The sequence below is a fragment of the Rhincodon typus genome, chromosome 5, assembly GCF_021869965.1.
Source record: "Rhincodon typus isolate 14 chromosome 5, sRhiTyp1.1, whole genome shotgun sequence".
NCBI classification, from domain to species: Eukaryota; Metazoa; Chordata; class Chondrichthyes; order Orectolobiformes; family Rhincodontidae; genus Rhincodon; species Rhincodon typus.
Window position 1 is genome coordinate 99,137,463 of NC_063336.1, and position 19,492 is coordinate 99,156,954.

At 39.9% G+C, this 19,492-nt stretch overlaps 1 protein-coding gene across 1 annotated transcript in view; it reads right to left on the bottom strand.

Moving 5' to 3' along the window:
• Positions 1-19,492, bottom strand: part of LOC109934633 (myelin transcription factor 1-like protein) — a 264,033-nt gene that overhangs the window by 21,050 nt on the left and 223,491 nt on the right. The window contains exons 17-19 of the mRNA XM_048596974.1: positions 17,619-17,702; positions 15,052-15,273; positions 10,175-10,266 (exon numbers count right to left, since the gene is read on the bottom strand). Coding sequence (XP_048452931.1) covers positions 10,175-10,266; positions 15,052-15,273; positions 17,619-17,702 — 398 coding nt within the window. The remainder of the gene's footprint in view (positions 1-10,174; positions 10,267-15,051; positions 15,274-17,618; positions 17,703-19,492) is intronic.

The window sequence follows — 19,492 nt, forward strand, 5'->3', positions numbered from 1 at the left end:
CTCCAAATCTTTTCTGAATCCTCTTTAGCTAAATAGTATCCATCCTAAAATAGGGCAACCAGAACTGGACACAATATTCCAGAAGAGGCCTCATTAACATCCCATGCAACCTCAACATGATGTCATAACTCCGAAATCTCAAAGGTCTGACCAATGACTGTGCTAAATGCCTTGTTAACCCACTGCATACATGTTATGCAGATTTCAAAGAATTATATACCTGAATCCTTAGATCTCTCTGTTCTACAACTCTATCCAAGGACCTACTTTTAAATGTATAAGTCCTGCCCTTGTTTGTTTTACCAAAATGCAATACCTTGCACTTGTCCAAATTAAATGCCATCTGCCAATCCTCAGTACATTGACCCAATCGATCAAGATCTCTTTGTAATCTTAGATAACATTCTTCCCTGTCCACTATACCACCAATTTTGGTGTCATCCATAAACTTACCAACCATGCCTTCTATACTGTCATCTAAGTCATTTATATAAATGACAAACAAAAGTGGACCCAGCACCAATCCCTGGTTACTGAATGGAGCTTAATGCATCAACTCTTTCAGAATGATTACCTTACATTACAGAGGGGGCGGGTGTGTAGGTGAGGAATGGACCCCACCCTGTATACAGATTGAAAAAGCCACATTGACCATTGACACTGAGGTTGACTGATTTAAAGGCTCACTTTGGTTCTATTTGTCTTTATCCTAATTGTGTTGTTAAATTGCATGCCCTCTAGCATTCCCCCTTATACCCCCTCACCAACTCCCTAACACACTAACTTAGACTGTCACCAGCCCCAAAGAAACCTCACTTTCCATGCAAAATGATGCACCCGCCCATCTTAAAATAAAATAAAGTTCTAAATAGTTATTATAGACTACACTATATTTTTTTAAAAACCTTTCATTTATGAAAGGTCTATTCAAAATAATAACAAACACTCTCAAGTATTTAATTCCTTATAAAAAAAGACCTCTATTCATAAGCATACAAAAGACAGACAATCCTCTAAGAACAACTTTAAGCTGTCATCAAACTCTGAGCTTCAATCCAGACATAATGAAGGTCGTAGAAAATTGCCAAGCATTAATAATGCCACTATGATAGTCCTTAGGACAATGCCAACAAACAGCTCCACCAGACTTTTTCCAACTTTCACTAACATAGGTAACTTTTCTTTAAGTTGCAAAGGTCTGAGGATGTAAATAATTTCACAGATTGGGTCTCTTTTTTAAAAAAATTCAATGATGCAAGCAGTTTATTTTAATTTTTCAGGGATATGTGATTTAAATAACTTCCCAGCTTGACATTTCCACAAACTGTACTTGCCCTTCTTGAACAATATATCTACTCTAAAATGTGTAGCTCCCTCATTGCAGTTTCAGGTCCTTAGTGAAAACGGGATCAATAGCACTGAAATCAAATGAGTTCAGGTTTTCTTTATGTGTGAGTCATACTCTGCCCACTTTACCCTACTGGAAAAAATGCAATCTCCTGGAAATGGGGTTAGGAGTTTTGGATCCAGAAGTTGCCTGCCACTTTTAAAGAGAAGATTTTGTAACTCTGCAAATATATGGCCTCATAATTAGTTGAGCCTCATAAGCTTTGCTTCCTGCTGCTCAAGATAAGCGTCGTGTTAAATTTAAGCAAACATACTTTGCCTATTTAGTTCCTTTCTGAAAAAAAAATCTTCCAATAAAGATGTAAATTTAACACTGTTTTATATGTCCTGGAATATTGTTCAGAGTGTATGTGTGTGTGTGTGTATGTGTATGTGTATCTATGCGTTTGTGTGTGTGCGTGTGTGTATGTATGTGTGTGTGTTTATGTGCTTATGTGTGTATATGTATGTGTGTATATGTGTGCATGTGTATGTGTGTACGCATGAGTACACCTACGTCCGATGCCCCTAATTTCCAGTATTACCAGAACAACAGTGTGAATAGGAAGCCTATATCAGGCTACCTCCATTATGAGGGATGGGGACCTTCTGGTCTCCTGCAAGTATTGTGGTTTTGGGGTCAGAAGTTCATTTATGCCTCACAGTGCCCCAGAGACGTAGCAAACTAAAGCCTGGATTCAAGAACCATGGTCTTACCCATGTCCCCCAGATGCCTACTCATGGTCCCAACAATTTCCAATGGACCTTGTACTCTCCATGTCAACTCCTGCCCTCCCAAATACCACCAATGATAGCTCATATCCCCAATGTTAACTCATGACTCACCCCACTCGCAAATGTGTCTCATCTCCTCCATGCTAAATCATGACACTTTTGTGTCTATTCAACCAGTATACACGACACAGAATCATTGAACCCCACGGAATAATGGTATGTGTGGAGCGGCTTTAAAAAGACTCATTCATTATTTACACAAGATAAAGAGATGTCATGTGCTTCCTGTTTTGTTATTGATACTTTAAAGGTCAGGGTGATTAACACTTCATTAAAAGAAAATCAGATTTTGTAAGCAGATGAAACTACAGACAAGTGAGTCATATATCTGTGGAAAGGAAAATGTTGGAAAAGATTCAGAGGGGCAGAATTAATTAAAAACAGTCAACATAGCACTGAAAGGGGAACATCATGGCAAACAAATTTGATTGAATTCTGAGGAGTGTTGGTGAGGGTAGGTACAGTACTTTATGTAGACTGCAGTAAGACTTTTACAAGGTCTCACATGGCTGGTTAAGAAGCTGAGGCCCCAAGGGATCCAGGGCAATTTGGTAAATTGGATTTGTGGCAGGAAGCAGAGGGTGACGTTTGAAGGATGGTTTGTGACTGTTTATGTGTATGTGTGTTCAGCGGCATATCACAGAGTTCGATGCTGGATCATTTGCTGTTTGTTAATGATCCAGACATGAATGTAGGAGATAGAATCAGTAAGTTTGCAGATAACACAAAATCGGTGGTATGAAAGTCTTAGATTATGGTCTTATGGATATAGATGGCTGGTCAGATGGGTTGAACAGTGGCAAATAGAATTTAATCCTGAAACGTGTGAGGCGATGCATTTTGGGAGAACTAACAAGCCAAGGGAGTACACGTTGAATGGTAGGATCCTAGGAAATACAGAGGATCGGGGTACCTTGGTGTGTCTGTCCATAGATACTTAAAGGACAGGTAGATAAGGTAGCTAAAAGGCATATGGGATAAGTCCCTTTATTAGTCAAAACATTGAATACAAATGCAAGGAGGTTATGATGGAGCTGTATATAACATTAGTTATATACCTGGGCATTATATATCAGGGGAGGTGATGGCCTAGCGGTATTATCGCTGGACTGTTAATCCAGAGACCCAGATAACATTCTGGGTTCCACTCCTGGCATGGCAGATGGTGGAGTTTGAATTCAATAAAACATATCTGGAATTAAGAACCTAGCGATGACCATGAAGCCACTGTCGGTTGTTCGAAAAACCCATCTGGTTCACTAATGTCCTTTAGGGAAGGAAACTTCCATCCTTACCTGGTCTGACCTACATGTGGCTCCAGACCCACAGCAATGTGATTGACTCTGAACTGCTCTCTGGGCAATTGGGGATGGGCAATAAATGCTGCCTGGCCAGTGATGCCCTCATCCCATTAATGAATAAAGAAAAAAACAGTTAGGCCACAGCTGGAGTACTGTGTAAAATTCCATACAGTAGGAAGGATGGGGTTGCGTGAGAGAAGGTGGAAAGGAGATTCACCATAATGTTGGCTGGGCTGAAGCAATTCAGCTATGAGGGGAGCCAAGATAGACTAGGATTGTTTCCCTTAGAGCAGAGATGAATGAGGGGGATCTTTTGAGGGGCATGGAAAGAGTCGAGAGAGAGAAATGCTTCTCCTTAGTGGAGAGGTCAATAAACACAGGCAAAGTCTGAAGATAAGCAGCAGGAGATTTAAAGGGGATTTGAGGAAAAGCGATTCCAACCAGAGAGTTCTGTGTATCTGGAACTCTCTGCATAAAAGGGAACCCTTAATACATTTAACAACCATTTAGGTGAACACTTGATATAAGGTTGTGAGCCAAATGTTGGAAAATGTTGTAAAATGGATGGATGTTTGATGACCAGCATGGAAACAAAGGGCCAAAGTGCCGCCTTTCATGCTGTAAATATTCGATAACTCACTATGCCTTTTATGTTTTTTGCTGAAATATACAGCATCTTTCAACCATTTGATTTCAACAATGTATTGGGATCCTATGTACATCACAAAACTGTAATATTTTGCAAGTCAGCATCCATCTTAAACAATGGGGCACTATGGTTTCTTTTCACAAGGCACTAATAAATTGTTTGCAGGCAACTGGCAAAGTGAACAGGATGACAGGTCCGGCACTACAGATTTCACAGTTTGGTTGCTTAATTTTCCTCCAGTTGGAGTGGTGAAAGTTGATCTTCTGATATTGTGCATTGAATTATTTGGGTTATTGTATCCCAGGTAATGGTAAGTTTGGAGAAGTTTATAGCTTCCACCAATCTATTTAAAATAAATTTACATGAATTTGATTTTTGTTCCATTGCAAAAATTACTTAACACAGCACTTTGGGACTTAATCAAGTGGATCCAAGTTCTTGTTGATAATTTCTCTGCACAGAGAGTTCTTGATCTAAAGTCACATCAGCAGGAGTTACAAAGCACAGGTCCGGGGAAGGTCGGGAAGTCCTAAGAGTCACCTCTCTTTTGGTCTTCCTGGTGGCTGGGTTTTGGGCAGCACTCAAGATATTAAGTCACACTTTCCTAAAGCACCATTCAAATGTGCTGTAACAATAGGAAGTGAAGATGACTTTAAGGTTCACCTGCTTAAATGTAATAGGATGTCATTAAAAAGAAGCAGAAATGGTTACCTAAATGTGGGATGAAGATGTATTACTAAAAATGTGTGAAAATTTCGATTGGCTGCTCACATTATCAAAGTTAACTGAGACCAATGGATTATGCATGGCTGCAGATGACTGAAATGGTCTTTGGTTTCCATCTGGATTACTCACTAACATTTTCTGAGAGTTAACACACCTTTTCCACTACACTGCTGAGCTCTTAATGGAAATCGGCACAGAAAGCAGGCTTCTTCATGATTACAGCCGAAGGAAAGATTGACAGCAAGTAGCCAAATCTATCAAAATACGAGGGCCACAGGTTTACACAACTGACTTTACTTAAACTGAACAAACAGAAGCCGGCTGAACGTGAGCCGGGTTGGAACTTCTGAAATTGTTCTTTTCCTCTCCTGTGTTTTCTCTCTTGCCTTCACTAAAAGTCATTGACTCAAATACATCCCATGGGCTCTGATGAGCACTATTTGGCTCAGAGCATTTTATGAAGATGAGCAGTCGAAAACTGTTGAAAAAATTTAGTATGCTTTAAATCTCAAGATTTATATGCCTAGTCTAATTACTACAAGTGCAAAGAAAGCCAGGGTAATCAAGAAATTAAGCTCTCGTACAAATTACACAAATCTGATAATTTTAAACTTAGGGGTTGGTCAAATCCATGAAGTCCAACAGTGACAAGGATATGTGAGCCAGTCTTTCAAAGTCAATGAAACAACATATCCAAGTTTTCAGCCCATTTAATTTACCGCAATTTCTCTCTCTCCTTAACACCGTTACATCCTTGGCCATTACTTGACTAGTTAGGTGTAAAGCCACAGGACAACAGAAAATTAATATGATTGTAGCCAAGCCATGCTTAAGCAAGGCCTGTGCCAGGATGACTGCTAAAATCTTAGAGACTGAATTAAAACTGAAGTTATTAGCTTTCTATCAATTGCAGTTAGAATAGATAAATCACAGCTGGGACAAAATTGGCTTTATGGTAGGATTGAGAGGGTGGTGGTGGAGGGTTGTTTGTCAGACTGAAGGCCTGTGCCCAATGGTGTTCCTCAGGGATCGGGACAGGGTCCACTTTTGTTTGTCATTTATACAAATAATTTGGATGGGAATATAGGAGGCATGGTTAGTAAGTTTGCAGATGACACCAAAATTGGTGGTATAGGGCACAGACGAGAAGGTTGCCTACGATTACAAAGAGATCTTGATCAATTGGGCCAATGAGCTGAGGTGTGGCATTTGGATATTTGGCTAAATTGCATTTTGGTAATACAAACAAGGACAGGATGTACACAATTCATGGAAGGGCCCTGGGTAATGTTGTAGAACTGAGAGACCTAAGGGTTCAGGTACGTAATTCTTTGAAGTTTGTGTCACAGGTAGACAGAGTGATTAAGAAGGTGTTTAGCATGCTTGCCTTCAAAGCTCAGACCTTTGATTATAGGAGTTGGGACATCATGTTGAAATTAAACAAGACATTGGTGAGGCCTCTTCTGGAGTACTGTGTGCAGTTCTGGTTGCCCTGTTACAGGAAGGATATCATTAAATTGGAGAGGGGTTAGAAAAGCTTTACCAGGATTTCACTGGGAATGGAGGGTTTGAATTAGAAAGATAAACCGGAAAGACTGAGACTTTTTTCACTCCAGCATAGGAGGTTGAGGGGTGACCTTATTGAGGTTTATAAAATCATGAGGGGCATAGATAAGGTGAATACCAAGGGTCTTTTCCTTTGGGTTCAAAACTGGGGGACACATTTCTAAGGTGAGAGGAGAAAGATTTAGAAAGGACATGAGGGGCAACTTTTTTACACAGAGATTAATTGGTGTGTGAAATAAACTGCCAGAGAAAGTTGTGGATGCAGGTGCAGTTGCAACATTTAAAAGACATTTGTATACGCTTATGAATAGGAAAGGTTTGGAGGGATATGGGCCAAGCACAGGCAGGTGGGACCAGTTTAGTTTAGGGATGTGGTTGGCATGCACTGGTTGGACTAAAGGACCTGTTTCCATGTTGTCTGACTCTATGACTCTGTGGTCATCACCAGTGGTGCAAAATGGGCTTATAGCATATTGAAGACCTCTTTAACACCAGTGCCCAGTTTCTCCTCTATGCCATCCATAATAGTCACTCAACATCAAAAATAGATATTAGTGTGAACTTCATTGAGATACCTCAGTGTCATCAGGGACTTTATATATAATACATGGGTAGCAATGAGATTCAAACCAGAAATGAGTTATGGGTTACTCTCATAACCCATAGAGAAAAATCATTACAAATTGATCTGATGGTCTTATAGTCTTTAAAGCGATCCTTATATCTATTGTATTTTAAAAGATTCACAGGGTAATTTTGTTCAGGCTTGTAATTATTTTCATGTGTATTTTAACAATATGCTGCACATCACTGAAACACAGTAGGTCCACAGAATTGAAAAATCACAGTGTGTGGGAAGCAGAGTAGGGAAACTTTGAGAAAATTAAGGTATTTACCAGAACATAAGAGTAACCATAACAAGTGCACCATAATTTAAGAGAAGTAGGACAGCACTGGTGCATTTTTGTAATGTTATTACTATTAATAATAACACTATATAAGTATTAATTTCCTAATGTTTCTATTCCAATGCTCTGTTCCACTCTTTCCTCTTTTCGATGCTCTAAACACAATTTTGATTTTGTCAGGCAAGCTTACAAGCCTGTGACAACCCATTCAGATGTGTATGAGAGAAGACTGCAGCAAGTTATTTGACCTTTGATTCCCTGCCTCCATCACCTACTGCAGAGAAAAATCAAATTCTCCTTCTAACCAACACAGATGCTTATGTCAAGCTCAGAGCTTAACGTAGACAGGGGAGAAGGTATGGGAGAAAGAAGTGAAAATCTATATCTTTCTCATAAATCACAGCTCATTAAAATGGCAATGGTTTTACCAACATTGTTAATGCATGACTTACCAATTAGTTATGCAGAGTTTACAGACTTCAAAACTGCATGAGCCAGACATGAGATTTAAAAAGGTGCAAAATCTGCTTTGCCTCTTTTGGCAAGTTATAGTCAGGTCTGAATTTTCATTCCCAAGCCAGAAGCACAGGCAAAGTTGGGAAAATTGGTGGTTCTGCAAATCTGACCTGGATAAAAGGGCCTTGGACACTTCAATTTTTTGTTTCCTGGGTGGTGGGGACGAGTTTGGGAGTAACGTTCCATGTGATTTTGTACTGCACTGCACAGAACTCCAATTTTTGTCCAATGATTAAAACCTTTGCCCTGGCTGCAAAACAAAGACATTAAAAACAAAACACAGCCTTTGGGCTCTCACCCCACCCCCCAACACACTCCCCATGCACCATCCTTGTCAACCTATGTCAGTTTCTGCCCCCACCCAACCCCCCATAGGCCCTTATATCCTGCATGTCAAACAATGCACCACTTACACACACCCAATGACCCTTCAGAGTCTCTATAGCAAGTTAGTGTCAATTCATTTGCCCTTAATGTTCCATGCTAACTCATTGAGTACCCACCATGTGTACACCTCAAGTCCCACACTGAGACAAAATATGATAAATTTCTAAGTGTGTATTACTTAAATCACTGTTTTAAAAACACTTCCATTGATTAAAACCATTAACCATATTTACTTTCTTTCAACTATTTAATCTCTTTAGTAAAAATAATTTTCTTTCATATTTCCACTTCAAAAACTTAGACTTGAAGCTGTCGATCAAATTGTAAACTGGCAGGTACCATACTGAGACAACGATAGGTTATGAAATGATTTGTGGAGCATCAGATATGCAAGGTACAATCCACCCCCACTCAACCTCTCATATCCTGCAAAAATGGCAGGGTTAGTCAGGGGCTGGCCCTTAGCATCATTCTGAGTTAGAGAACTTTTTTGTCTTTACAAAATATTCAGGCTTTAGTAATTTTATATCTTGCAATTGTTTATTGATTTGTTTATCTTGTTGCATTTTTGAACAAAAAAATTGTTCATGGGATGTGGAAGTCATTGTCAGCATTTATTGCCTATCCCTAATTCCCAGAGAGCAGTTAAAGTCGACCACGTTACTGTGAGTCTCGAGTCTTGTGTGGGCTTGGCAAACTTTCTTCCCTAAAGGATACTGTGCACCAGAGGGCTTTATATAACAATCAACAGTGATTATGGTCACCGTTACATTGGAAATTTTCATTCTAGATCTTTACTAGATTCAAATTTCACTGCCTACCAAAGTGGGATTTGAACACACGCCCCAGAATAATTGCCTAGGATTTCGTATTCCTGGTCAAGTGACATTACCAATGCACTACCACCTCCCCGTGTTATAATTTAATTCACATTTAACTCAGCACAGGCAAACATAATGTCGCCAGAGTCTTACCAGATCATAGGGCTGCTCTCTCATTAGACAGTGATGACTGGTTTTAGTTTAACCTCAGGGACAGCATGCCTCGGGTGAGGGGGAGAGGTTGAGAAGGAGAGTCCTTCATGGTAACCTCAGCCAGGGTTGGAATTAAACCCATGCTGATGGTGTCACTCTGCATTGCAAACAGCTGTCAGGCAACTGAGTTAATTGACCCCCACTGAGCATAATAGGTAGCATCATAAATCCTTTAACTTCCAATATTGCTTGATCTATTGTACCTAGCTGCCCATGTGATCTGACTGATGTTATACACCACCTTGTCACTCATTTACCAAATGTGTTACATCTGTACAAAATATCAGCAAGGTCTTCCTGCAACTTTTCCCTTAACAAAATCTTTGGTACACACATGGCACAACATAGTTCTTTCCAACCTATATTTATGGAAATTAATCCCTAGAGCATTCTGAGTCCAACACAATCCCTTTCTACAATATGAATTGTATTACTTCCCCATAACCCGTTTTACAGCTTCTCACAGAAATATTTTTAGGTAAATTGTCACACTAATCGTAACAGTTAAATCCACTTTCAGGTCCAATGTATCTTTAAAGGATAGTCTATGTATTTTACATAATAATTCTTGCATAGCATAAAGTCATTGTCCAAGAATTATTTTGAGTTTTGATAACCTTTGTGTCTAATTCTACAAAGCAAACACTTTTTCGTGCATGTTCCGCCTCCAAATATTTTCTTTTCAAAAACAAAACATGAATGACAGTTTAGTTGGTTAATTGAGCTATTTTAAATGAGAAACCATTTAATTGTAGCATATTTCAAGTGGCCAGCTGTCAAGGGTGCACAAGACTATCCTTTGTGCTTCTTTTGTGGTAAGTTCACTGAAGAAAGTCCGCTTGATATCGTACATTGTACTTATATCATACATTACACTGTTCTGCAAGATAGGTGAAGTCTCTTTACCATTACTGGCTCGTTGCTTTATCGTCAACATGTCCTCTCCTGACAACCTTGCTTTCTTCATTGCAGAAGTAGCTCTTGGACATCCTGACAGGCTGCATCCAAGAAAATGTAGGAAAGTGAAACAAACTAAATTAACAAAATGACAGAAATGGGCTCAGAACACTTAATACAAGTGACCATTTTCATTCAGACTTTTAAATTAGGTTGGGATATTCATGATTTATCAAGTCAGTGATAACAAAGTTCATCACAAGAACAACAACAAAAAAATTTGATAACTGTATGCAGTATGATAAAAATAATTACGATAGATTGGCACCTGAATTGGAAACTCTGAGCAGACAAGTGCCCCGCTGATGGAACTCAGCTTCTCAATAGCAGGACCAACCTTTGGTAACTGTGCCACATCCCTAGAGCCATAGTGCAGAGGGCCATAACAGTGGCCTCGGGCTATGTTGTGGAGGGGTCTGCTCTCTATACTAACGGCCTGGCAGTTGTGCCCACAGTTAATTTTAAACTTTGTTTTTGTTGTTTTCTCCATCTTAAGGCACCGTCACAGCCTCCTTCCTACATTAACAGCAGCTGCCTCACCCTATGGGACTGCGAAAGGCACCCATTGGCCTTTCCACCTGCATAGCCTTCTGGCCATCTTTAATTAGACAGGGTTGTCCAAGCTGGCCTTTTGAATGGCTAATGCCAGCTGAATCATGCCAGTGTGCAGACCTCAAAGACCAGCAGATTTGAGACATGAAAATGGTCCTGACTACTGGTGAAACCTTAAGGTGATGTTTTTCTATCCTATGTGTTCAAAAATCCAAAAGTACCTGTTAATTATTTTTGGGAAATGCAAATACTATATTTATAGGGCTGAAGTTCCAAATGGTGAAATCTTTTTACAGACTGAACATTAACCAAGCGAAGTTAGTCCTAAAAAAAACAGCCTTTTAAAACTCCAATCATATATAATTGACAGCTATTTTACACAGGTAGAAATAACAACAATTGCACATTTGTTTATTGACCTTTGCCACTTTGTAATCCCATCATTCAGATTTAGATTTGAACAAAATGCAGTCTCTAGGAGTTATAACGTGAAAGTACACTAATGGAAGAAACATTAAACAATCATATATGTTAGCAATACAAATGGACTGATGTACAAATTGCACATGCCAAAAGTTTTCAGGCTAGCAAATAGCTGATCACCTTCGCTCATGATTATCCTGGCAATATCTTGTCACATTGTGCATTGTCAGCTCTCCAATTATACCTCATTCAAAATCATATTTCAAAATTGGTCAAATTGGTCACCTTAAATAAATCTTTCCGATCAGGAATTTTGTGAAGAAATAGTGGTGTATGGGCCACATGACTTGTCGTGAGGAAGAGGTATTGCCAACTTTACCAATTAATCTCTCTCGATTAAAATGTGAAAAATTAAAAGTATGCACTCTTATTCCTTCAGATAGTGAATTATTGCTGTAAACCTTTAAAAAGCCAAACTTTAAAGTATTATTTATTTATCTTACTTTTCTGTCTCATTGAACAGTGCAGGACAGAAAGAGACCATTTGGCCAAGCAAATCTATTAGGGTTTTACAAAAAGCAATACAGTTTGACCCACTTGCCTGCTATTCCCCATAAAATCTAGCCGGATAGTGACATGTGTAAAGCATAAAATATTTCATCCCTATTATTTCTGAAGATGGTTTCCATTAGACTTCAGGCATCACACTTCAATTTTTCTCTTGGGCTCACTGGCATTATGATTGTGTGTGGTCAAGAACTGAACCTGATGTGATGTTGGCTATGCCCTTAAGTAGAAACAAAGGGGGAAAAGTTGTTTTCTTTTTCAAATTGCACAAAAGAATTGCTGAAATATACAGGCTAATTGGTCATGTAGTCATGTTATTATATGTAATTACTTCCAGCTCTTAAAAAATGCATACTTTGCCAAAAAATTTGTTTTATCAATACTTTATTCTGCTTATAATTATACTTTTGTACAATAAACTGCCAACAGTTGGAGGAGAAACACTCGTAAAGACTTGTTGGAATCAGAGAACTGTTTCCATGGTATAATTTTGATTAGATTTGAAGGAGAGTGTTGCACTTTCTATTTTTGTTGTCCTTTTCAAAAATCCATGCATGTATTTGCTCAGCTTTTCCCTCTACCTATTAACCCAAACTTTATTCTCCTTTTTATTTCTTTTCCGGTTCTTGATTCAACAGTAAAATCACTCAGACCAATTCACCTTTCACAATTCTTCCTCTGGTTATTTCTCTATATTTAAATTTCATCAATCAATAAGGTGCATCAATTGTCTTGCGATTCATTCCCTCAGGTTCCAGTAAGCCTGCTGCCCTTACTGTGGTATTACCAACTCACACTTCCAGGAACTTTGCGGTCAGAACCTTTTGAGCTGGAGAATGCAGGAACTGGTCTAACAGATGTAGCTGACTAAGATGCCCTGCTCTGACAAACTATGTTTCCAAATACATTCAGTGTCCTTAGACTTCTGCGCCACTTCAATTTCTATGCAAAAATAATAAAATTCCACGACGTGGGAGTGCTGATTCAGTGGGAGATTTTCTTTTGTGTACTGTGGAAACAACCACTATTAATTTTATGGTTTGCTGCCACTATCCTCTCTCCTTGACTGTGTATAAGTGCTTACTTTGTTTACAGTGGTGGCAATGACCCAGCAATGAGTCTTTATGAGGAAAGGCTCTTGTCTTAAACATGACAAAAGTTTATTCAATAATAGCAATCAGACAAAAATTACGTTAATAAGTTAGACATTGTTTTCAAGACTGTTGAGAGACCCAAGGATATAAGCCTCTATCTACAAGATCCTCAGAAGTTCTGACTTTCCCGATCTAAATCTCTTTGATTTCATCAGGTTGTGTGGAGCTTAATGCAGTCTCTAATGTTTTAGAACCATTACCTTATACAATAGATTTGTCTAGTGTTTTAGAACTCCATTTAATACTTCTTTCAAAATATCACCTTAATTTATCGCGAAAGCTTTTTAAAAGAAAAAAAAAACAAAGCTGTGAGAAATTCCCATTTACAAATCTTAGTTCTGATTGTCAAGCCTTCTGTTCTCGATTCCTATATGCAAATTTACAATAGAGGCTACACTTGTAGTCATATCCTCCTGCTAGTAGTGGTGTTTTATGACCCTGGTTTCATGACTTCTAGATCCTTAGCTTATACTGCACAGAACCTCCTCTGCTCCAACCAAGTCTACTTCAGCCCTTTGCGAATTACCATCAGTTTTGTTGCTTCACTGAGAAAAGTGAAGTAAAACCATTACATTAAAATAAGGAAATTTGAAGCATGTTTAAAATGTTTAAAATGAGGACTGAATTAGTGTTATCCACCCTCTGATTAAACCAGAATTTCTAATGTTGTTTCACCTGAAGACAATTCACTGGTATAACAGATACTCTGAAAAATATTGTGCCCAGCGATATTACTGATGAGTGACAGCAAACATTGTTCAGATAGTGTGCATGATTATGACAATCAGCAGGGAAAACATTTTAAACTGGGAGAGAAGTTGCATTTATTTCCATTCCAATTAAATGTGCCAACTCCAATCAAATGTATTTGTGAAAGTTTCATCCTGTAATTGGGGTGGCACAGTGACTCAGTGATTAGTACAGCTGCCTCACATTACCAGAGACACAGGTTCGACTCCAGCCTCAGGTGACTGTTTGTGTGGAGATTGTACATTTTCCCTGTGTCTGCGTAGATTTCCTCCAGGTGCTCCAGTTTCCTCCCACAGTCCAAAGATACGCAAGTTAGGTGAATTGGCCAAGCTAAATTGCACACAGAGTCCAGGGATGTACAGGCTAGGTGGATTAACCATGGGAAATGTGGGTTTACAGGGCTGGGATGGGGCTCGGTGGGATGCTCTTTGAAGGGTCTTTGTGGACTCATTTGGCCAACTGCTCCGCTTCCACACTGTGGGGACTCTATGACAACCCTTTCATTATCATAGAATCCCTACAGTGTGGAAACAGGCCCTTCGGCCCAACAAGTCCACACTAACCCACACAGCATCCCACCCAGACCCATCCCCCTATAACCCACCTAATCTATACATCTCTGACAATTATGGGCAATTTAGCATGGCTAATCCACCTACGCTACACATCTTTGGACTGTGGAAGGAAACCGGAGCATCCAGAGGAAACGCACGCAGACACAGGAAGAATGTGCAAACTCCACACAGACAGTCGCCCGAGAGTGGAATCAAACCCAGGTCCCTGGCGCTGTGAGGCAGCAGTGCTAACCACTGAGCCACTGTGCCTTTCCTTCAAATCTAGTCAAAAAGACTTTTTGCCAGTTACCAGTGTTTTTGAAACTAATAGACAAGGGAATTCAACAAAAATTAAAATTAAAAGACATAGGTTTTTAAGATGGCATTTTGACTTCTGCATTACCTGCTGCAGGGTTGAGAAAGTTGAGCTTTTAATTCCTGAAATCTCCCAGCGCAATACCAGGCACATGGAAACCAAAACACCTTACATACCAGACATGAGCACAGATGGCTAGATACATGTGTTGAGTTATAAAATGATTTTTTTAATCCCAATTAATTCCAGAAATGCAAAATAACTAGTGCAGCCTTAGTTTTCCGACAATCGTTTTGAGACACTGTTGAGTGACAAAACACAATTCAGGTTTCAGGTGGTCGAGCTTGCACAAGTAAGTTGTTGGGTCTGAAAAAAATAACTCTGCCTTTCTCTCTCCACAGATGCTGCAAGACCTGCTGAGTTGCTTTTAGCGTTTTCTACTAGATTCTGATGTCCAGCATCTGCAAAAGACGGCTTTTGGGTTCGAGAGACTGTTACCTGATTTCTCACCTGCGATGCGTAAGAAAGCTGCCGCTTACGTGTCCTGAGCCATCACATCCTGGAGTTGGGCAGGACATGCCTTCCGTCTTGCCAGATTTCCATGAAAACTGTGAGCCATTCAGGTAGCCGTCCTTCTGTCGCTTAGCAGCGAGCGGGCACCCTGATGCACTCCGATGAGATGCATACTTCCCAGTCACATGACCTTGACCATCACACCCAGGTACAGGACATCTGCAGTAAGAGTACAACAGTCAGCATTCTTGTCTCACTTTGCATATTTAAAACATGAACAAGGGAACAAACAGCTCTGAATATAAGCACGTAAAAGATACGGTCTGAATAATTGTTATTGTACATATTGCTGGCCAGCTATTTGTTACCTTTCATTGTGGTTCCCAGTTGGAAGGGACCTGTGTGAACTTACTTAATCAGTCTTAATTCAGTTCCCAGTGGTTTGCCACTCCACAAATCAAAACTGCCCACAAGCTACAGTCACATTCAGCTGACTTAGAGTCATAGAGTCATACAGTACAGAAGTAAACCCTCCAGTCCAACCAGTCTGTTCCCAACATAATCCCAAACTAAAAAAGTTCCACCTGCCTACTCCTAGCCCATGTCCCTCCAAACCTTTTCTATTCATGTACTTATCCAAGTGTCTTTTAAATGTTGTAAATGTGCTCTCATTCACCACTTCCTCAGAAGATCATTCCACACATGAACCACCCACTGTGTAAAAAATTTGCCCCTCATGTCTTCTTTAAATCTCTCTCCTGTCATCTTAAAGATGTGCCCACTCATCTTGAAATCTCCCATCCCAGGGAAAGGGCAAACCATTACCCTGTCTACACCCCTCATTATTTTATAGACCTCTATTAGGTTGCTTCTCAACCTCCTACTTGTACGTGAAATGAGAGAGATCGTACTAAAGGGGAATAAGGTCATCAAGTGTGCTGAAGCACATCATTCAAAGTTATCTTTTAAATCTTTTCTGGCATATCCTAACAGGCAGATTTATATTGCTAGTGTCAAATGGTCTGAAATTTTGCTGATGTGTGAAAAATGAGGGGTGTCCTCAGAATATTTTAAAATTCTTTGCATCAAATGCAATTCCCATTGGTGTGGAGTCACAGTGCTGTGAGATTCCCTGCTCCAGGTGCTCTTCCATTCCAGGTTTAGCTATGACTATAGGAGAATTTGCTATCTAGGATCACAGAAGCATAGAGACTCAGAGCAGGAGTGGGCCATGCAGTCCTTTGAGCCTGTTCTGTCACTCAATATGATCATGGCTGATCCTCTGTCTTAATGTCATACTCCCACTTTCTCCCTGTAGCCCTTGATGCATTTAAAATTTAAATAAATCACCTATCTCTTTCCTGAATATATCCAGTGACTTGGCCAGATTCTTTGGTACAGCCACACTTCCCAATATATCACTATTTAAGTGATTGTCTTCCTTTCTACTTTTCACCAAAACGTATAACCTCACATTTAGCCAGGTTGTATTGCACCTAGCATATGTTTGCCCCACTCAGTTACCTTGACTAACTGCATTAAAACATCCTTGCATCCCCTCACGACTCCTAATCCCATCCAGTTTCGTGTCCTCAGCAAACTTGGAAATGTTGCAGTTGGTTCCCTCATCCAGGTCGTTAATATATTTTGTAAATGGCTGGGGCCCAGGCACTGATCCTTGCAATATTCCAAATGTCACTATTTGCTACTTGGAAAAAGACCAATTTATTCCCTCTGTTTCCTATCTGTCAACCAATTCCTGATCCATGCCAATATTACCTCTTGTCCCATATGCTTTAGCTTTGCCCATTAATTTCTTACGAGGGACCTTATCAAATTACTTCTGAAAATCCAAATGCATCACATTCCTGGTTCTCCCTTATCTATTTCATTAGTTACATCCTCAAAAAGAACTCCAGCAGATTTTTAAAGTATGATTTGCTTTTCATACTCCCATGCTGGCTTTGTCCAATTCTGACAACGCTTTCCAATTTTTCCATCTTTTATAATAGGCTCTAGCATTTTCCCCATTACCGACATTAGGCTAACTGGCCTGTAATTCGCCGTGTTTTTTCTCTCCCTCCTTTTTTAAATTGTGGGGTTACACCTGCCACCATCCAAGGTGTAGGAACTACTCCAGGGTCTACAGAAGTTTAGAAAATGACCACTAATGCATCCAATATTTCCAGGTGAACTTACTTTCGTACTTTGGAATGTGGATTATCAGGTCGTTGTGATTTGTCAACCTTTAAGCCCATTAAAACTCCCAGCACCATTTTCTTAGTAAGACTGATTTCCTTCAATTTCACCCTCTCACAAGACCCTTGGATCACTAATATTCCTGGGCATTACTTCTGCCCTCTTTTGTGAAGGCAGAACCAAAGTATTTGTTCAAGATAACAAAGTACTGAGGTATACCGCATGCTAGTGTTGATGTGAATTTGAAATTGCCTTAAATTAGCACCAAATGTATTGTTTCATTGAACAGTCATTGGTATGTTTGATGGTTTGATGCTGATGATGATGAATGGCAAGCCACTATCACAGAGGAAAGCTGTACTCACTTGATGGGTTCCTGATCTTCTTTGTCATCTTTGCTTTGTGCAATTTTGATTCCACTTTTCTTTGCTCGGGGACAGCCTGAAAGACTACAGAAATAAATGTATCATTAGCTACTTAATTCAAAATGCAGTTTCTCTGTCAGCATTTTTCAATAATATTAAAGCTTGTGTTACAAATATTTGTGCAAGCATGGCACCAATCACAAGTTTTCTTTTACAGTTTTGCGTTTCTCTGGTCCTCTTCTGGAGTTGACTTGTCACTGGAGCATAATTCATAATAAAGCTGCCAATCCCCTCTCATCCACCGCCCAGATGTCCATTACTCATGTGTGAGTTTTTGTGAGTTTTGACAGTGTTTTCCAGCAGGTTACCTGAGTGATACAGGTATCACTTGATCCTGCTCTCACCTGCAATTCATAGCTGCACTTCTAGAAGTAATTTGTCTCTCACCCAGATTACTGTCATGAGGTGTAGCATGCCAACCAGCAGAAAACCGTAAACCTATTGGAGACTGGGGATTCAACCTGGGACATCTTGCAGAATGAAGTCTTAAAGTACACATGTAGGTTTCTCTCATTGACTCAGTTGCCATGAGTTGCATTTTGGAAGGTGAGGGATTTGCACAGATGACTTTATCGTTATTTATCATTTTTTGAAATATAAAAAAATGTAATTATTATGCTTTGATTATCATGTCAACCGATTAGTTTTGCCTGAGACAGCCACCTCTCACAAACCTTAGTCTCTGAGGACTCATTTCGGGCAAATCTATTGAATTTCTTTCAACAAACGTAACCATTGACTGCATTCATTGTGCATGCAACTCCAGTGAAAATTGCCGGCTGGAAGTTGATGGTGCAGGACAGTGAGATGACAAGACCAGCAGGTGGTGCTGTAGTAAAGCAAAACTGGAAAATGTGCTGCTAAATACAATTTACTTGGAAGCGAAGCAATGGGCTCTGTGAAATGAAACATTCTGAATTCGATTGTTGTTCCCAGATACTTATCTGACCAAATGTGTACTGTTACTTTGAGCAAACTTCAATTGTTTCAGAGCTTAAAAATAATTTACTTAACTATTTTGTACGATTGGCAAATCTAAAAACCCAAAGTTACAGGCTTTTTTCTCTGATCATGAAATATTTATCTCCTTTTCTCTCATCCGGACCGTTTCCTATCTTAAATGGTACTGGGCTGAGAACAAACTCTCAAATGTCTGCAGTGTCATTTGTGATATGTCTGGGAACTGGTGCAGAAGAGCAGATCAGCTAATTTCCCTCTCTGATCTCTCCCTGGTGTGAGCAAATGACTGATTTCTGTTCAACGCCTATCCAGCATCACAAATGTGGGACTAGCACAACAATAGGTGCACATTGCTTCCTGCTACTTTACAACCGAGCATTTCACTACAATGAAAAGCTGCATAATCAGAGCTGTCGAGCTGGTCACAGTCATCAGTTCAGCATCAACGATTCACTGATTTTTTGTTTCATCTGCTTGGATGGATGAACAGGACGAGAAACCAGTGCAATTTGACGAGTTTTCTCACGGGGCCTGAAATTTATAGGATATGGTCAACAGCCTGCCAATGCGGGTGGGAAACTGGCACAACCCTCTCTCAGCCTCAGGCTAATGTGAGAGAGCTCGTTCTATGAAATGCCTTTCGAGGTCAAACTCCAATTTACCATGCAAACGTTGTTGGGCTTGAGGTTTGAGGTGAAAGCCAAGGTCAGGGACTCCCTCTGTGGCGGGCTTCTGTTCAACTGGCTCGGTTCAGACCTGGTACAGCTCATTTCTGAGGGGTGGGGCTGGGAGGAGTTAGCATTTATTTTGGACATCATTGCACCTCTCCACTATCAGTGTGTGTCGAGTTGCAG